Source organism: Neoarius graeffei, chromosome 8, assembly GCF_027579695.1.
Source record: "Neoarius graeffei isolate fNeoGra1 chromosome 8, fNeoGra1.pri, whole genome shotgun sequence".
NCBI classification, from domain to species: domain Eukaryota; kingdom Metazoa; phylum Chordata; class Actinopteri; order Siluriformes; family Ariidae; genus Neoarius; species Neoarius graeffei.
The window spans coordinates 94,163,829-94,183,909 of NC_083576.1; the positions used below are offsets into that span (position 1 = coordinate 94,163,829).

A 20,081-nucleotide genomic window follows, 5' to 3' on the forward strand; every position below is an offset into this window, starting at 1 on the left:
CCAGTGAGTAGAGGTGAGTTTTGCGCCTGGATTTAAGAGGAGATAGAGGGGGCGAATCTAATGTCTGGGGGCAAACAGTTCCACAGACTTGGAGCCGCTACTGCAAATGCTCTATCACCTTTTTGTTTGAGGTGAGTCCGGGCCACATGGAGGAGACCTTTATCAGCAGATCTGAGGGACCTAGGTGCAGGGGGTGGTTTCAGAAGATCTGAGATGTAAGTAGGGGCTTTACCATGCAGCGCCTTGTAGACTATTAGTAGGACTTTAAATTGGATCTTAAAACTAATGGGAAGCCAGTGTAAAGAAGCCAGGACAGGGGTAATGTGCTCTCTTCTTGGTACCTGTTAGCAGTCTAGCAGCTGCATTTTGCACCAACTGTAAACGTATTAATTGAGACTGGGGGAGACCAAGATAGAGGGACTTGCAGTAATCTAGCCGGGATGTAATGAAGGCATGGATGACTTTTTCTAGGTCTTCAAAGGATAAAGAAGGTTTGAGATGGGAGATCATTCTCAGCTGGAAGAAACTATTCTTAATATTGAATGATTATTCGATATTAATCGAATCGGCTTATTGAATTATTTATTTTTTAAATCACAAACAAGGCAGGCTACAACTGCGCTGCTTTGAAAATGTAAATTTAACAGCTTCATGAAAGTGCGCTGATGGTTACCATGAAAAAAACATGTCTGCTGCACTGCGTTCCTCCCCCGAGTCGCGTGCTCATTCGCTTTTGTGTTCTTGGTCTCAGAGCCGCACGCACGAAACGGACACAGAAGACAGAATCAACGTTTAACATAATTAACAATGCACTTTTTACAGAGACGTTTTAATGTTATTCTTTATTTTTTTATCCAGTTGAATATTTAGCGTACAAATGTATTTTCAGCTCTTAAAAATGACCGAGGTCCGGACCGCAGGGGCCTCAAAGCTGGCTGCGGCCATGGAGATGAACAAGACGCTAATAGGAAGATAAGACAGTTCAATGACAAATGGAAGTTCGGGTGAGATTGGCTAGTTCATAGCAAAACCAAAAATGCCATGTACTGCGAAGACTGTAGAAAGTCTGGCAAAGACAGGCACCAGTAATTTTAAACTCGAAACTATAAAGGACCACGGAAAGTCAAATGCACACATCGGTACTATCACATTAAAACCGGCGAAGACGGCTGGTTCACTACAGGACAGCATTGCTTTCAAGTCCCTGACTGTCATGAAGTCGGCTGAGCTGGAGAAGATGGAGCTGCTGTTTAGAAATGTTCACGCGATTGTAAAGAAGTTGATCCGCCCCAGCTATCAACTTACGGCCTGCTGGAAGCCTCAGGTCACGAAGACCGTTTTTCATGGACCATTCAGACTCATCTGATGATGAATGTAATGAGGACATTTAATGTCTTTCTCTATACATGTTCACACACACATTATTAATAGATAATACACAATATACATAATAATACTTGATAATACAGAATACTTGCATATCAAACAAATGCTTTTCAGTGATAAATGTTTTGAATTGGACTTTTAATATTAGAATCAGTTCAGTTGTACTGAATGTTATTTTTCATATTATACGATATTTCATATTGTAAGGGGCTTGAATTTGAGTTCAATAAACAGAATACTGTTTATATTTTTGTCTGAACTGGTTGCATGTTTTCATATAGAGAGCGACCTTAACAGCACTGAATACTTGAGTGCTACTGTAGAGATACATTATACGCTGCCGTTCATAATTAAATCTAGATCTTCCGAACTTTAACGTATCATGGTGAAGAAAAAACTGCGATTTCCTGGCAACAAAATTGTGGCTAGTGAAAAGGCTGAATGGCTAGTGACTCGGGAAAACCACTAGCCACAGTGGCTGGTGAGCAAAAAAGTTAATGTAAAGCCCTGGTGTGCACATGTGTGTGTAGTGTGTTGGTGGATGTTGATGTGAAGGTGTTGAGCAAAGTGATGGCGAGCCCAGGGTTCCTCCCCCCAGCTGTGATGTCATACACCGCACTGATGAAGCTCTTCCTACTCGGGGACACTGCAAACATCAAGGCCAACAAACTGCAGCAGGTCTCTCTCTCTCTCACACACACACACACACAGAGCACCATCTACTAGTGTGACAATACTACTTAATCATCATTACTGTGTGTGTGTTTCAGATCGTGTGTGCGGCTCAGCACATTGTTTTAAAGAGTGTCTCTTTGACTTGCCCAGGCTCCGTCTCTCACAGCCAGTTAAAACAGGTACACACACCACATGTCTTTCTCAAATGTTGAGGGCCTGTAACCCACTTCTGGAGCAAATGTGAGCGTCTCGTCCGTACAACTCGCACTAACACACTCAGTTCAGCGTGCTGATAGATAAAATATCACACAATAGTGTTTCTGCATAAAAGAATATTGACTGTTACAGAACTGAATAAACTTTGTGTGGAACTCTGTGTACTCTTACTGTCACTCACAACCTGCTGCACTTTAGTCCACAGCAGCATAAAGTATAAAATGCAATTAGGAATTTATTACAAACGTGTAAATTATAACTGCAGGTGAGGTAAGTGTGGGGGGAAAAAATGCAGATAAATATTATTAATCAGAGTGAATCTCACAAACATGTCAGGTTCTGTGTGTTTATTACAAAACATCTGGATTAATATACACACTTTTTTCAAAATAAAAAACAATTAGATTTATTGAAATGACTCAGTCCACCATACACACTTTGCCATTAGGTACTGTATACCCCTCAGTCCTGTTTTTCCTTGTGCACGTAATTTTTAATGATGTTTTATTACATTTGGTAGCGGAGTTCAAAAATAAATAAACAGTGCTCTTAAAAACAGGAACAATAAAATGTCAGATTTCTTCAGTGTTGCCAGATCCATGACCTTCACGCAGCATGCAAACTCTGGTTTATTTATTTAGTATTAGTTTGGAGGTTTGTAAATATTACATACAGTGGCGCTTGAAAGTTTGTGAACCCTTTAGAATTTTCTATATTTCTGCATAAATGACCTAAAACAACATCAGATTTTCACACAAGTCCTAAAAGTAGATAAAGAGAACCCAGTTAAACAAATGAGACAAAAATATTATACTTGGTCATTTATTTATTGAGGAAAATGATCCAATATTACATATCTGTGAGTGGCAAAAGTATGTGAACCTCTAGGATTAGCAGTTAATTTGAAGGTGAAATTAGAGTCAGGTGTTTTCAATCAGTGGGATGACAATCAGGTGTGAGTGGGCACCCTGTTTTATTTAAAGAACAGGGATCTATCAAAGTCTGATCTTCACAATACGTAGTTGTGGAAGTGTATCATGGCACGAACAAAGGAGATTTCTGAGGACCTCAGAAAAAGCGTTGTTGATGCTCATCAGGCTGGAAAAGGTTACAAAACCATCTCTAAAGAGTTTGGACTCCACCAATCCACAGTCAGACAGATTGTGTATAAATGGAGGAAATTCCAGACCATTGTTACCCTCCCCAGGAGTGGTCGACCAACAAAGATCACTCCAAGGGCAAGGCGTGTAATAGTCGGCGAGGTCACAAAAGGACCCCAGGGTAACTTCCAAGCAACTGAAGGCATCTCTCACATTGGCTGATGTTCATGAGTCCACCATCAGGAGAACACAACAACAATGGTGTGCATGGCAGGGTTGCAAGGAGAAAGCCACTGCTCTCCAAAAAGAACATTGCTGCTCGTCTGCAGTTTGCTAAAGATCACGTGGACAAGCCAGAAGGCTATTGGAAAAATGTTTTGTGGACAGATGAGACCAAAATAGAACCTTTTTTGGTTTAAATGAGAAGCGTTATGTTTGGAGAAAGGAAAACACTGCATTCCAGCATAAGAACCTTATCCCATCTGTGAAACATGGTGGTGGTAGTGTCATGGTTTGGGCCTGTTTCGCTGCATCTGGGCCAGGATGGCTTGCCATCATTGATGGAACAATGGAGTTCTGAATTATACCAGCAAATTCTAAAGGAAAATGTCAGGACATCTGTCCATGAACTGAATCTCAAGAGAAGGTGGATCATGCAGCAAGACAACGACCCTAAGCACACAAGTCGTTCTACCAAAGAATGGTTAAAGAAGAATAAAGTTAATGTTTTGGAATGGCCAAGTCAAAGTCCTGACCTTAATCCAGTGGAAATGTTGTGGAAGGACCTGAAGCGAGCAGTTCATGTGAGGAAACCCACCAACATCCCAGAGTTGAAGCTGTTCTGTACGGAGGAACGGGCTAAAATTCCTCCAAGCCGGTGTGCAGGACTGATCAACAGTTACCGCAAACGTTTAGTTGCAGTTATTGCTGCACAAGGGGGTCACACCAGATACTGAAAGCAAAGGCTCACATACTTTTGCCACTCACAGATATAAAATATAATAGGTTCAATTTATATAGTGCCTTTCTAAAAACCCAAGGTCGCTTTACAATTAGACAGAAGAGGAGAAGGGGGGGGAAATCCACCAAATAGAGGTCAGGATGTCATTCCAGTGGTGCAGCAGCCACAGTCCCACCAAAAGACGCACGAAAACAAGTCCCACACGCTGCCAGCAATATCGTTCGAACACCACGCCATGGATCCACAAAGCAAGCACAGAAGCACCACCACGCAGAGCGCTGGTGTGTCCCAAACCGCCTGCACAGCTGGCACGATGCCACAGAGCAACATCGCACCAAGCATTAAAGCACAGAGCGCTGGACAACCACGATGTTAAAATGAGCAACGAGCTCACTGCAGTCCATAGCTCGGAGCGCAGGCATCATCCACGGCGAACCAAGGCCTGGAAGGGAACGGGCGGACAAAACCGGGTCTGGAGCTACACCACAACCGGCGGACAAAAACACTCAAACATCAAACTGCACAAAACACACAGAAAAAATCTCATCTCATTATCTCTAGCCGCTTTATCCTGTTCTACAGGGTCGCAGGCGAGCTGGATCCTATCCCAGCTGACTACGGGTGAAAGGCGGGGTTCACCCTGGACAAGTCGCCAGGTCATCACAGGGCTGCACATAGACACAGACAACCATTCACACTCACATTCACACCTACGCTCAATTTAGAGTCACCAGTTAACCTAACCTGCATGTCTTTGGACTGTGGGGGAAACCGGAGCACCCGGAGGAAACCCACGCGGACACGGGGAGAACATGCAAACTCCACACAGAAAGGCCCTCGCCGGCCCCGGGGCTCGAACCCAGGACCTTCTTGCTGTGAGGCGACAGCGCTAACCACTACACCACTGTGCTGCCCACAGAAAAAATAAAAAGTAAAAATAAAAAAGGAGAAAATAAAATATGTAGGTAGATATGTAATATTGGATCATTTATAAATGACCAAGTATGTTTTTGTCTCATTTGTTTAACTGGGTTCTCTTTATCTACTTTTAGGACTTGTGTGAAAATCTGATGTTTTAGGTCATTTATGCAGAAATATAGAAAATTCTAAAGGGTTCACAAACTTTCAAGCACCCCTGTACATTATTAATTACCTAAATAATACGACTCACTGTGTTTAAGATATACTGTGTAATAAAATATATAGTGGTGTGTAAGGGTTTGTGAAGAATACTTGAGGATATTATTAGCCCAGCTAGCTAGCCTGCTCGCTGATTTGTCAACTACATTATCACTTGGAAGTGAGAACAGTCTGACACACACTCTTTGGGCCTCTAGTTATTGGAAGCCTGTGTGTGTTGAAAATGGGCTGACTCTCTCTCTCTCTCTCTCTCTCTCAGATGGAGGCGGAGTGTATGGAGCTCGACCCGGAGGTGGCAGCTGCGCTCTCAGCTCTGATGACGTCTGACGACCTTTGACCTGCAGGACTTCTCCTGTTTGATGAATTCACTGCAGGAGGATTGTGGGCGATTATGGAGAGATGTGATTGACATGGGCACGCAAAGGAATTGTTGGAAGTCCACTCGGCACACCATGGGACGTAAACAAACTTGACTGTTCTGTACAGGTGAAAAGTGATATGCAATAAAACACAGTGACACATTAAAGTGCACTTAAGTGCTTAGTGGTCACTTTCGGCTGTAGGGCACATCGGAGTGACTGCTCAGTCTGCCATGTTGCTTTGTACCCGAATTATCTGATGTGTGATGCTCCTTTCCCCATGTCCTAAATGAGAACCTTTTAGATGAACCCCACCCCACACACACAGCATGCTCCCTACTTAGGGACTCTTGATTGTAACACAGCCAGAGTAATTCGAGTGTCACTGTGTGTTAAACACTGTATAACCGTGTGGGCTGTACAGCTCTCAGCTCATGTCCGCCGTGTGTGTGTTGTGTTCCTGTAACAGGGGGTGCACCATGCTCATGTGGACATTCAGATTGTGTGCTTTCTCAAAGCGGCGCTCGCACACGCTGCACGCAAATTCTAGCTCCGCCTCTGCCTTGTGCTTGGTCATGTGATACTTCAGAGATGCTCTCTGACGACACTGGAACCCACACACTTCACACCTGCAAAAAACACACAGCTTGAATGGAGTTCTGCAAGTTACTGCACTGTGTGTGTGTGTGTGTGTGTGTGTGTGTGTGTGTGTGTGTGTGTGTGTGAGAGAGAGAGAGAGAGAGAGAGAGAGAGAGAGACTCACTGCAGTGGTTTTGCTCCTGAGTGTCTCATCTGGTGCACAGAGAGATGTTTCCTCTGTTTAAACGTCCGACCACACTGATCACAGATATAATTCCTTACCTCTGAAAAAAAAAAACCACACACACACACTTTAAACCCTACACATTAGTTTTGAGAGGAAGGTGTATCTTGAATTAAAGCCCTACCCCTGTCTTTCAAAAGATTTTTATATTAAAAACCCCCACATCCGTCAGTATAATGTTTAATTTTTGGCTTCTCATCTTATTTGTGGCTCACAAATGTTTACTTTGGATTTTTGTGAAACTGGGTGTAATGGCACCCAGCGCTGTAGAGTCACAGGGACACGCCCCCTACATTTAAACTCAATTTAAGATCATATCTTTCAGCCCAATTCAGTGACGTTACACATCAGCAGCTGTAATGAACATGAACGAAGTGGATCATTTACTCCATTTTCACCCTAAAATGTGTTTGGAGAAGAAAATTCTACAGATCATGTCAAAGTTTAAATGCTCAGCAGTTTGTTCAGAAGCTGCCGTTAAATAAATCCTTCTCAGCAGACACTGATTCTTCCTTCATCACAACTACTGCGGTTTTTAGTTATACCTTATTACTACTTCCTGTTTACTGCACCACCCATTTGTTTGTTGGACGGTTAAGCTCCTCCTACTGGTCTGAGACACACTGAATGTTCAGGGCTCCACACACCTGTTTACATTTTACTGATGTAAAACGTATTTAAAAGCAGTCCATGCTGGTAAAGCGCTTGCATCTCTGTTACTATGGTTACCATATGAGACACAAGGATATTTTCCCCCCCATCTGCTGTATTTATATTAAAAAAAAAAAAAAAACACCACACACCTGTGTGTATGAGTTTGACATGTCTCTGCAGGTAGCGGTCGATCATAAACACTTTGTTGCAGCCTGGATGAGGACAGGGCCGTTCCCTCACCTCCTCATGGTGCTCCTTCACATGTTTCTGTACACACACACACGTCAGTGTTTTCCCCAGAAAAAAAATGAAAGCCCTAAATTCTGGCATAATAGTACACAGACAAGTGAGCGCAAACGGCGCGAAGCAAAACTAGGGGGGTCCGGGGGCATGGCCCCCCCCCAGGAACATTTTTTGAAAATAGATGCTCTCTGATGCATTTTCAGGGTCTCAGAGGTTTTAGATCCATGATTACAGGATAGATTTTACCAGTGTTTCAATTAAATCGGACCTAAATAGTATTAATGTAAACACATTTGAAATTTCACCTTAAAGTTCAACATGCAAGTTAAACTGTTTTGTTATAGATTACTGAGGTATGTGATCGACTGAAAATCTACGGGGATTCCTTAATTATCCATGATCAAGTCGTGTTGTAACAAAAATGTGCATGAAAATATGAACAGTGGTTTGCTCCATCTTATGCAACCCAATGAAAAGAATCGATCATCATGACCTCCTGTTGATCACAAAGGGATCTGAACCTAAGACCTGCCACCTTAAAATAAGTTGCTGTATTACTATAACTAATGACTTAGAATGTTTCTGATGCAATTACCGTAATATATGTATAATTAAGATACATTGAAAAGAAAAGTAAGGCAACTGCATATTATAAAGTTTAAATTTTGGCACTTTATTAAATGGACTAGATTAAAACATATTTAAAGGAAAAGGAAACTTAATGCATTTAAGTTTGCAGAAAGATTATGTACATAAATACATATTCATGAAGAGAATTTGTTAATAAGTGTCAAATGTAGCATAATTGTGAATGATAAGCGTATTTGGCAGTGTGAGGTCACTGTGAGCCTTTAAAAAAAAAAAGAAGAATCCGGAGCCTTCTTTTGTTAAATGGATCCCAGTGACATCACACTGCCAAAAATGCTTATGATTATTTGAAATTATGCTACATTTGGACAACTTCACTTTGTGAGAGTGTGTTTATAAGTACATAATCTTTCTGCAAACCCAAACTAAGTTTTCGACTCTTTTAAAGCAGATTAATTCTCCTTGGCTTTTGCTTGGCCCAGTGTTGGGCAGCCCTCTCATAGTCCATCTCACCGTCATCCATGCTGATGGGGATCAAATTGTCCACCGAGGGTTTTTTGAGCCAGTCACTGTGATCAAAATTGACGACGTTTTCGTTGTCATGACAGTCGTCTGATTTTGTGCGCCATCACTCCCGTGGGTTTGTTGACGTTTAGTCAACCAATCTTTGATCGAAGCCATAATGATAATAGACGAGGTCAAACTTTTGTGATTTAAAATCAGTCGGCTTTGTCCGTCTGGTGGGGGACGACATCGGCAGCCAACGAGATCGCTTATAATGAATCGGAAAATTCCGGGATGTCTAACATTCTCTTTTGATATTTTTATCGGACGGTTTGAACACGTGATCTTGACACAGCCAACAGGTTACAGTTTGTTTACATCATACCATGCGGACATATTACTTTGACAGAATCAACACAAACATTGGAAAAAAGACCGCTTGTTTAACATAAATATGTAAATGGATCTGTTATTTGCTCTCCTATGTATCTAGTTACTTGTGGGTAGGAAATTTAACATATATTGGTATAAAATTAAGTGTATTGGCAGGCAGAGCAAGCGTATCGGGCCCGATACGCTAAAACGCTTTGGGGAAAACCATGCTTGTGTATTCTTTATAAAAAGTAATTTTATCTGTTAGACTGGACACTTATCCAAAACATCATTAACTCAAAGTCAAACTTCTATAAATAATGTCAGCTCAGGTGTTCCCTCAGTGGAACCTTCAGGAATAAAGACAGATCTGTGGCACCACAGAGCAAAACTGTCTGTTCTGTGGGTGGGAGGGGCATATTCTCTCCCCTGTCAATCACAGCAACACCAGCCAATCACGTGCATCTGTGAGGTGACGTATGAGGAAGAGGGTAGATAGCACTTTCCTCTGGGTGTGTTATGCTGCCCCGTGATGCAGCAGTTTAAACAGATGAAGCTTTACATGTTTCAGATGAGCCATGAGAACAGAACTGCATCTTACACATCTGCTGTGTTTGGCAAATGTTTAGATCACAAGTCACGATAATAAAATCCCATGTGTGTTTACCTTCATGCCGTCCACTCCTCTGTACACCGCCGTACAGCCCTGATGAGGACATTTATAGATGGTGGGCAGCTCCTCTCTTAAAAAAAAAACCCACAAACTGTTTCCATGCAGAGTATATAACATTTTATATATATTTTAAAAACAAAAAAACATGTGTACCGTTCTGATTTGATCTTTTTCTTCCACCCAGGTTTGGGTCCAGGCTTCTTCCTTGCTTTAGGCTGCAGGTTCTTCACTTCTTTACTCGTCTTCTTAGAGCTCACTCTGAGACGGAACAACACCGAGCTCATCTTTAATACGTCCACGAGTCCGAGATCAGGTTATAACACGTTATAATCAGAAGTTCATACAGTGATGTGTTTACGCTTTGCAGTGCTCTACCACCACTGCATATCAATTCAGAACAGGAGTTATTAGGAAAAGTCCAGGTTGAAGACTGAGAATGATTGAGTCTCGACTCCACGGGTTTCAATGAAAACTAAGTTATTCAGAGCGCTGTAACAGTTTAAAGACGCATTAGTTGTAAGTTGGACCTCAGGTTTTAACCAGTTTAAAACACGTCATGTGAGTGATCGGAGATATGATATTAAATATCAATCAGATTCAAATAAATGAAATAATGGACACAAAAACCTGTCCGAACCTCTGTCTTAGTTTTATACCTTTTTTGTCTTAAATCTATAAATATTTAAAGTGCGAGTTCTGTGTGTCTCACTGTTTGTCAGCTGTAGGGTGTGCACCGTCCTCTGAGCTGCTCTTCCTCGTCTCCTCCTCCTCACTGGAGAAATTCCTGCAGAGAGACATGCGTTACACCCTGATTAGGAGTGTGTGTGCATCCGCGCGTGTGTGTGTGTGTGGGGGGGTTTCAGTGATCTCACCTGTCTGACAGGTCGCTGTCCTCTAAGCGCTGAGCAGGTGATGGGATCGCATCCCTACACTCAGCACCTGATCATTAAAGGAATCATCACTGGATTTGTGTCATGTACTGAAACACTAAAGCTCTATTCAGGCGGGATTAGTTTTACATGGTGCACTGCACTAATCCCATCATTTCCAACTAACACTTCACCCCTTGAGGATTCGGGAGAGTGTGGCGTCTCAGGCTGATTAAAGTGGTGACTGTAGACAGTTACAGCTTTAACACCACTTTATATTTCACACAAAGCCACAATTTTCTAAATTAAATAAATGAGCCATTGTATCGCTGTGTTTCTTAATCATCTAAACATAATCAAATGATTCAGTAACTTCCTCTATGTTCAGATCGTTAATGTGTATAACAGCACATCATGACTCGTACAAATTGACTCGTCATTTCTTCGTGCACATTAAAAAAAAATTTAATGATAACGAATAAAACAGGTTTATTTCAGTCTCACCGTCCAGCTCTTCGGTGTGTAACTGACTGTGGGCGGAGCTCTGTGTCTGCTCCATTTTGGTGTGGGCGGAGTTTTCATCTCTGCTTGCGATTGGTTGGTGGTTGTGTGAGTGTGTGTTGTCCCCATGTCTCTCCCCTACGCTGGTGTCCATGGTGTAGGAGTGTCCCTCCCTGCACCTCCACACCACCCTGACTGCACCTCCACACCGCTCCTCCAGCACCTCCTGCAGGCCAGGAGGGAAACTACAGCTCCCTGCATGCTCATGAGTCCACGACACCAGGCACTGCAAACTGTGAGGGTCAGAGGTGATGGGCGGAGCTACAGGAGTCAGGAGAGTTTTCAGTTACACACTACACCCAAACAACTTGACTGCAGTGTGGTTAGTTAACAGCACTCTGATCTCCAGGTGGTGTTTAAATCCCACCCTGAGTCTGCTACGTTCTCGGCCTATGGTACTTACAGATTTATTATGCTTTTTTTTTCTTCAGTGAAAAAAGTTTCATGATAAGGGATTACATCCAGATAGCAGGGTTTAGGTGAGTAGCGGTGAATGGAATGTGAGCTAAACTTTAACATTAGTCCTCCAGGACATGTTAATGTCTCCAAGCTCTCTAGTATTCAGCATGTTGATGAACTGTTGTGTGAAATCAGTATTTTGTGCTCAGTGCCGTGTTGAGCTAAAGGAGATAAAGGGATACTGTAGCCTATACCCGTGTGTGTGTATTTACATACAAGCACTGGTTGATGAACACTTACATGATCGATCTGGTTCTTCTGTGAATGACGTCCAAGTTGAACTGAACCTGAGGGAAAAAATAAATATCACTCTGCTGAAGGACTGCGTTGAGTGTGTTCACCCGTCGGTGCTGGTGTTGAGTGACTGTGTTGAGTGTGTTCACCCCTCAGTGCTGGTGTTGAGTGATTGTGTTGAATTGACCCGGTGTCTGAAGGCCTGCAGGATGCTGTGACACTGGTAGAACTGGGCGTGGCAGTCGGAGCAGATGTATGGCGAGAGTGTTGAGTCGTGCCGCACAGACACGCCCAGCAGCTGTTGGAAGTCTGAACAGAAGTGCGGTGTTGAGTGTTCAGACTCTGTGTGTTCAGGCGATGAAGGCCATGTGACCAGGTCTGGCCGCATCCCAAACGCCCGCCGCAGCTTCCTTGGTGAGAACTGCCCGTGACACAACCGACAGAGCTCTGTGTTCAGTCTACCTGCAACTCAACACACACCGCTCATAATTAACAGATTTATTAGAATCACACTGAAGTCATGCGTGAACTACAGCAGAATGATTTGACAGCTGGTCACTGAAGCTAAGAGCACGTCCCGAACCGCGCCCTATACGCTACATAGTGCACTGGTTAGGGAGAGTTCCCATTTCACAGACACCTGTAATTAAAACAGTGCACTTAGTAATTCCCTCAGGGCAGAGTAAACAGGGCACAGGTACCTGTGTGTGTATGGACTCACCTGTCTGTGTGTGTGTGTATGGACTCACTTGTCTGTGTGTGTATGTGTGTGTGTATGGACTCACTTGTCTGTGTGTGTGTGTGTGTGTGTGTATGGACTCACTTGTCTGTGTGTGTGTGTGTGTATGGACTCACCTGTCTGTGTGTGTGTGTATGGACTCACTTGTCTGTGTGTGTGTGTATGGACTCACTTGTCTGTGTGTGTATGTGTGTGTGTATGGACTCACTTGTCTGTGTGTGTGTGTGTGTATGGACTCACTTGTCTGTGTGTGTGTGTGTGTGTGTGTATGGACTCACCTGTCTGTGTGTGTGTGTATGGACTCACTTGTCTGTGTGTGTGTGTATGGACTCACTTGTCTGTGTGTGTGTGTATGGACTCACTTGTCTGTGTGTGTGTGTATGGACTCACCTGTCTGTCTGTGTGTGTATGGACTCACCTGTCTGTCTGTGTATGGACTCACCTGTCTGTCTGTGTATGGACTCACCTGTCTGTCTGTGTATGGACTCACCTGTCTGTCTGTGTATGGACTCACCTGTCTGTCTGTGTATGGACTCACCTGTCTGTGTGCTCCTCGGTGTCTCCGCACTGTGCGTGTGTGAGCGTTTTGCTCGACTTTTTCTCCCCTTCATTATTATTTACTGCTTCTTCCTGTTTGATTAATCAGCACACCGGAAGCCGCGCGCGCACTTTCCTCTCATCACCGCCACACGAACCATAAACCCCGGAGTCCCTGTGCGGATTATTCACCTGACAGGGCGGCTGTGCGCTTTATAAACACACTGCTAATGTCAAACAAACAGCAGTTCGCGATGTTTGATCTTCGGTAAACAACAGAAGCCGGAAGTGTTCATGTATAAATAAACGTAGAAGAAATGCAGAGAGCGCCACAGCGCCCCCAGCGGGGAGCAGCGGAATCACAACACAAACCCAGAGGATTGACTTTCACTTTCCGAAGATGCAAGATTTACTGAAACCTCTGAGTATTAATCCATAAACTCTGGTCATCTGACTGTCAGTTTCTACAATTTATTTTATTTTGTCATGCAAACTTTTGCACTGTGTAATCCCTCCTTGTTTTAAATTATGAATATAAAATGCTCATATGGGGCACCATGGTGGAGCAGTGTTGCCTCATAGCATGAAGGTTTTGGGTTCGAGGCCTGTGCTTGACTGGCGTCTTTCTCTGTGGAGATTAGATTAGATAGAATTTTATTGATCCCTTTGGGCGGGCTCCCTCAGGGAAATTAAGATTCCAGCAGCATCATTACAGACAAACAGAGAAAAGAAAATAGAGAAAAAACTTCTAAATAAATTAAAATAAATTAAGTATTTACCTATACAAATATAAAAAAAATAAGATATGGGGAAGAGTGTTGCATGTTCTCCTCGTGCCTGTGTGGGTTTTCTCAGAGTGCTTCAGTTTTCTCCTACAGTCCAAAGACATGCAGATTCAGTCATCTAAATCCCCCACAGCCCTGAGTGTGATGGTTGTTTGTCTCTGTGCCCCACTTCTCGCCCAATGTCAGCTAGGATTGGTTCCAGCTCTCCATTATGGATAAGTGGGGCAGAGGAAGAATGAATGAAATACTCATACTCCACAGTGTGAGAATCATTTTGAGTAACAATGATTTTAAGTTAAAAGTTATCACCAATTGAGAATTCGGAAGAGTAAAACTGTTTCCTTTTTCTTTAAGTTCGTTCCCCCCCCCCCCATCCCTAATGTTTTCAGATATAATAAAGGAGCATGACTGGATCAAGGAAATAAAAACTTCAATTCATCAGTTACATGAATAGTCAAATTTACATTATCCATCCCCTGAATTTTCACCAATTGTGTATGTGTGTGAGAGAGAGTTAAGGAAGATAGCCACAGAGCTCTGAGCTAATCTTTGGGGGTCAGGCTGATTCTTACACAAGCTCACCACAACGTCTCCAAAACAGCAAGATAACTGGATTTTATTTCTGGGTTCAGACGGAAGCAGAATGGGATCATTTATTAATGTTAATCAAACATGATCAGATTTTTAGAGTTTATTTGTTATCACTTCAATCTTGAAACTTCAGTTTTAAAATATAAAACTCTTTTCTGTTGTACATGACGCTGAAATTGATTTAACTTACAGGTAAAAAAATTCAATGTAGGTGAGTGTAGCAGTTCGGATGGGTGGATGGAGCACAGAAGGACGGCAGGCCAGAACTGAGTTCACAAAACCCGTTTATTATAGCTTTTCAGCCTTACTATACACATACACACACAGACACACACACACACACTCCAGTGGTCTGGTTGGGAGAGAGCCCTCTCTGCTCTCGCTCTCTTCCTTAAATAGGGAGCGGTCACTGGGGAAGACACACAAACACATTAATCAACCTCAGGTGCAGTGATTCTGCCACTTACCTTCCCCGACTCTGCCCTCCGGTCACAGACCGACGCTTGGCCACGCCCCCGCTGCTACATACCCCACCGCCTGACTCAGGCCGGGTGGCTGTCCGGCCTGCAGCCAACACCCCCCCTCCCCCCCCGATGGGAGAGGAAGTCCTCCACAGCCATCTGCGCCCCCGGCTGGTGGATCACCTTGAAGTTGAAGGGTTGGAGTGCCAGATACCAATGGGTGATCCGCGCATTGGCATCCTTCATGCGGTGGAGCCACTGGAGGGGCACGTGGTCCGAACAGAGGGTGAAAGGGCATCCCAGCAGGTAGTAACGGAGGGCAAGGACCACCCACTTGATCGCTAGGCACTCCTTTTCAATGGTGCTGTAGCGCCCCTCCTGCACCGACAGCTTCCTACTGATATACAACACTGGGCGGTCCTCCCCCTCCACCTCCTGGGACAAAACAGCCCCCAGCCCTCTGTCCGACGCATCCGTCTGTAACATAAAGGGGAGAGAAAAGTCAGGGGAGTGTAAAAGTGGCCCCCCACACAGTGCAGCCTTTACCTCAGAAAAAGCCTGCTGGCATTGCTCCGTCCACTGGACCGGATCTGGTGCCCCCTTTTTAGTCAGATCAGTCAGCGGGCTGGTGACGTCCGAATAGTTAGGTATAAACCTACGATAATAGCCAGCCAGCCCCAGGAACTGTCTCACCCCCTTTTTGGTCTTGGGCCTCAGGCAGGCCGGAATTGCCGCTGTCTTGTTAATTTGGGGACGCACCTGCCCGTTGCCCAAGTGGAAGCCCAGATACTGTACTTCCACCCGTCCAATCGCACACTTCTTCGGGTTGGCTGTAAGACCCGCTCGCCTCAGCGACCTAAGGACGGCCCTCAGATGTTGGAGGTGCCTCGGCCAGTCATTACTATAGATAAAGATATCGTCGAGGTAGGCGGCCGCATAGGTGGCGTGGGGGCGGAGGACCCTATCCATCAGCTGCTGAAACGTAGCGGGCGCCCCAAACAGCCCAAAAGTAAGTGTGACAAACTGGTGTAAGCCGAACGGTGTGGAAAAGGCCATTTTTTCTCAGGATAATGGAGTCAAGGGGATCTGCCAATAACCCTTTGTTAAATCCAGTGTCGAGTAAAAGCGAGCTGTGCCTAGTCGATTGAGCAACTCATCAATACGAGGCATTGAGTACGCGTCGAATTTAGACACCGCATTGACTTTTCTATAGTCTACACAGAACCGGACCGACCCGTCGGCCTTGGGTACCAAGACCACCGGGCTGCTCCAGTCACTGTGGGACTCCTCGACGATGCCCATTTTGAGCATGGCCTCGAGTTCTTCCCGAACCACTTTTTTCTTGTGTTCGGGTAACCTGTAAGGGCGGCTACGCACTACCACCCCCGGGGTCGTCTCAATGTGGTGCTCTATGAGGTTGGTGCGGCCGGGCAGGGGTAAGAACACATCCGAAAATTCGGTCTGCAACTGGGCAACCTCCGCGAGTTGGGTCTGGGAGAGGTGGTCTCCACAGGGGACCGGAGAAGTAAGTGATGCCAATGTTCCCTTTTGAACTTCCAGCCCCAGCTCTGCCTTCTCTGGAACCACCGACACCAATGCCATGGGGACCTCCTCGTTCCAGAGTTTGAGCAGATTGAGGTGGTAAACCTGTAATGCCCCACCCCTGTCCGTTCACCTCACCTCATAGTCAACATCCCCAATTCGCCATGTGACCTCAAAGGGTCCTTGCCACTTGGCGACTAATTTGAAGGTCGATGTGGGCAACAGTACGAGTACTTTATCTCCCAGTGCGAACTCCCTGAGGCGCGTACCCTTGTCGTACAGGCGGGTTTGTCATTCTTGGGCCTGCCGCAAATTCTCCTGTGTTAGGTGGGTGAGTGTGTGGAGTTTTGCGCGCAGATCAATAACATATTGGATTTCATTTTTACTTGGTGAAGGTCCCTCCTCCCAATTTTCCCGCAGCACATCTAGAATGCTGCGCGGCTTACACCCGTATAACAATTCAAATGGGGAGAACCCCGTGGAGGCTTGGGGGACCTCTCGCACTGAAAACAACAAGGGTTCGAGCCACTTATCCCAATTACGTACGTCCTCACTTATGAATTTTTTAATTATATTCTTGAGGGTGCAATTGAACCATTCAACTAAACCATCCGTTTGTGGGTGATACACGCTGGTGCGGATCGGCTTAATACCCAACAACCTATACAGTTCATTTAGTGTACATGACATAAACGCGGTGCCTTGGTCAGTCAGAATCTCTGGGGATTCCAACTCGGGAGATAACGCGGAACAGCGCCTCCGCAATACTGCATGCTGAGATATTGCGAAGAGGCCCTGCTTCCGGGTATCGCATTGCATAGTCCACCAGAACTAATATAAAGCGGTACCCTTGTGTTGACCGATCTAATGGCCCAATGAGATCCATCCCAATTCTTTCGAACGGGGTCTCGATTAATGGGAGAGGGTGCAAAGGCGCTTTTGGAATGGCTGCTGGATTTACTAACTGGCATTCGCGGCACGTCGTACACCACCTACGGACATCACCGCGAATCCCTGGCCAATAGAACCGGGCCATTATTCGGGCTAGTGTTTTATCCTGCCCTAAGTGTCCAGCCATGGGATTAAAGTGAGCTGCCTGGAATACCAATTCCCGGCGGCTCTTTGGGATTAAAAGCTGTGTGACCTGTTCTTTAGTCTGAGTGTCCTGCGTCACTCGGTATAATCTATCCTTCATAATTGCGAAGTAGGGGAAGGACGGGGTGGCGTTTGGCTGGAGCATTTGACCATCGATTACTCTCACTTGGTCAAATGCATGCCGCAGAGTCTCATCTTGCGACTGCTGTAATGGAAAATCTGCGAGGGATTCCCTGAGAGAGAGAGGAGGAGCCGGCTGCTCCTCACTCTGATGCGGAGCTGACATAGACGGCTCTGTGACAGCTGCTCCCGCCAACGCGACACTGGGACCTCCCCTTATTAAACTATGGCAGGACCCACTCTTCACTAGGTGACTCATTAATTCCCCAAATCCCGGCCAATCCGTCCCCAAAATTATTGAGTGGGTGAGGTGAGGATTAACCACCGCCTTCACTATAAATTTTTCCCCTCAAAAAAAAATGTGGACTGACACTAAAGGGTAGTTGTGAACATCCCTGTGTGCACACAACACCTTCACCAATTGTGCTCCCCCCAATGCCTCGTCTTGCACCAGGTTTTGGTGGATTGAGGTCTGATTACAACCAGTATCCACCAACACCTGATGTGTATCCCCTTGGATACTCACCGGTATGCGATACGCTCCGGCCTGATCGAGGGCGGGTCCTGGCGCATCGGGGATCCGAACCACCGCACCCACCTCCATTACCGAGCACTGCTGTTGGAGGTGGCCCGGCTCCCCGCAGTGCCAGCAAACCGGCCTGGGCTTCCTCTCTGCACTGGTGCTCTGGGGCTCACTCACCTGAGGGGGGGGAGAGACAGACACAGAAGGGAGAAACGGGAGGGCACCGCGGGTGCGGCGGGCCGGCTGGGGTGGGGCCGGCCCCCACCTCCGCGGTGGGGGAACGGGGCGATGATGAGACACAGGAGGAGAGGGGAGAGAGAGGAGAGGGGAGAAGAGGTTGTCTGCTGTCCTGCCGTCGGGACAGCCACCAAATGGTCCTCCGCCAGCTCGATTGCCTGATCCAGCGACGCTGGGCAGTGGCACTGGACCCACTCTGTAGCTCCGGCTGGTAGACGCGCGATGAACTGCTCCAGCGCCACCTGGTTGATGATCCCCTCGGCGTCACGGTTGTTGGCCCTCAACCACCGCCCGCAGGCATCCCGGAGTTGCTGGACAAATGCGAACGGGCGGCTGACTTCCTCCAAGCGCAAAGCACGGAAGAGCTGCCGTTGCTGCTTGGGGGTGCGCCCCACACGCTGGAGGATGGCCCAGCGAAGGTTTGCATAGGCCAGCTGGCGGTCGGCGGGGAGCTGTAGCGCGGCCAGCTGTGCCTCTCCCGTTAGCAGGGGGAGGAGGCGCGCCGCGTGCTGTTCCACCGGCCACCCCGAGGTCTCTGCTACCTGCTCAAAGAGCGTGCGGAAGGCCTCAGGGTCATCCTGCGGGCCCATCTTCGTCAGGGTGAAGGGGGATGGCCCCGTGGCGGGGGACCCCGCCGACGCGAGGAGGTGCCGGAACGAGTCGCTCTTCTTGCTGAGCCAGCACCAGGGCCTCGAACCGCTGTTCCTGTTCCTTCCGGAGGGAGACTAGTGCCTGGTGCTGGCTTTGCTGGGCCGTGGTGAGGGCGTGGACCAGCTCGGCGAAAGGGGAGGACTCCATGGGGCTGTTCTGCTTCAGTGCTCTAATTCCCGGGTTTTGGCACCACTGTAGCAGTTCTACAGGGTCACAGGCGAGCTGGAGCCTATCCCAGCTGACTACGGGTGAAAGGCGGGGTTCACCCTGGACAAGTCACCAGGTCATCACAGGGCAACACACAGAGACACACAACCATTCACACTCACATTCACACCTACGGTCAATTTAGAGTCACCAGTTAACCTAACCTGCATGTCTTTGGACTGTGGGGGAAACCAGAGCACCTGGAGGAAACCCACGTGGACAAGGGGAGAACATGCAAACTCCACACAGAAAGGCCCTCGCCGGCCACGGGGCTCAAACCCAGAACCTCCTTGCGGTGAGGTGACAGTGCGGACCACTACACCACCATGCCACCCCTCACAATTTCTAACCTAGCTAAATTTTTGGATTATCTAAGATTCTTAAAATGGAAGAATTCCATCACTTCTTTTGTCTCTCTTTCCTCCATCCACTTCTTCTCTGTCTACACATACCTAATATTTCCTCTTGTCTGTCTGTTTACCTGTTCCTATCTATGTAATTAGCATTTTTCAAAGCAACATTTGCAATAGAATGAGTGATATATATTTTGAATTTATTAATGAGTCCAGGGGTGGCACGGTGGTGTAGTGGTTAGCACTGTTGCCTCACAGCAAGAAGGTTCTGGGTTTGAGCCCAGTGGCCGAAAGGGCCTTTCTGTGTGGAGTCCCATGTTCTCCTCGTGTCTGCGTGGGTTTCCTCCTAACCCTTTAATGTGACTTATAACCTGTACAATTCAATTGAAAAACAAACAAATGTGTTGGGGGGGAACATAAAAA

General features: G+C 46.1%; 2 protein-coding genes across 5 annotated transcripts in view; one reads left to right on the top strand and one right to left on the bottom strand.

Annotated features, from left to right (window-relative positions):
- Positions 1-7,158, top strand: part of LOC132891066 (Fanconi anemia group A protein) — a 41,740-nt gene extending 34,582 nt beyond the window's left edge. For 2 of the 4 annotated variants that reach the window (XM_060928540.1, XM_060928541.1), the window contains 3 exons: positions 1,917-2,064; positions 2,157-2,240; positions 5,738-7,158. In XM_060928540.1, the coding sequence (XP_060784523.1) occupies positions 1,917-2,064; positions 2,157-2,240; positions 5,738-5,815 (310 nt within the window). In that variant the 3' untranslated portion in view covers positions 5,816-7,158. Of the gene's footprint in view, positions 1-131; positions 216-889; positions 2,065-2,156; positions 2,241-5,737 lie in introns of those variants that run through there. The other 2 variants (XR_009655258.1, XM_060928542.1) reach the window with 2 other exon arrangements.
- znf276 (zinc finger protein 276) lies at positions 5,432-13,389 on the bottom strand. The gene is made up of 11 exons (XM_060928543.1): positions 13,095-13,389; positions 11,967-12,279; positions 11,824-11,870; positions 11,068-11,385; positions 10,567-10,633; positions 10,404-10,478; positions 9,848-9,952; positions 9,689-9,764; positions 7,464-7,581; positions 6,601-6,700; positions 5,432-6,466 (listed from the first exon to the last, which is right to left on the bottom strand). The coding sequence occupies exons 1-11, from the start codon at positions 13,165-13,167 to the stop codon at positions 6,265-6,267; spliced, it is 1,494 nt and encodes a 497-aa protein (XP_060784526.1). The 5' UTR covers positions 13,168-13,389; the 3' UTR covers positions 5,432-6,264.
- Positions 13,390-20,081: the final 6,692 nt, after the last annotated feature.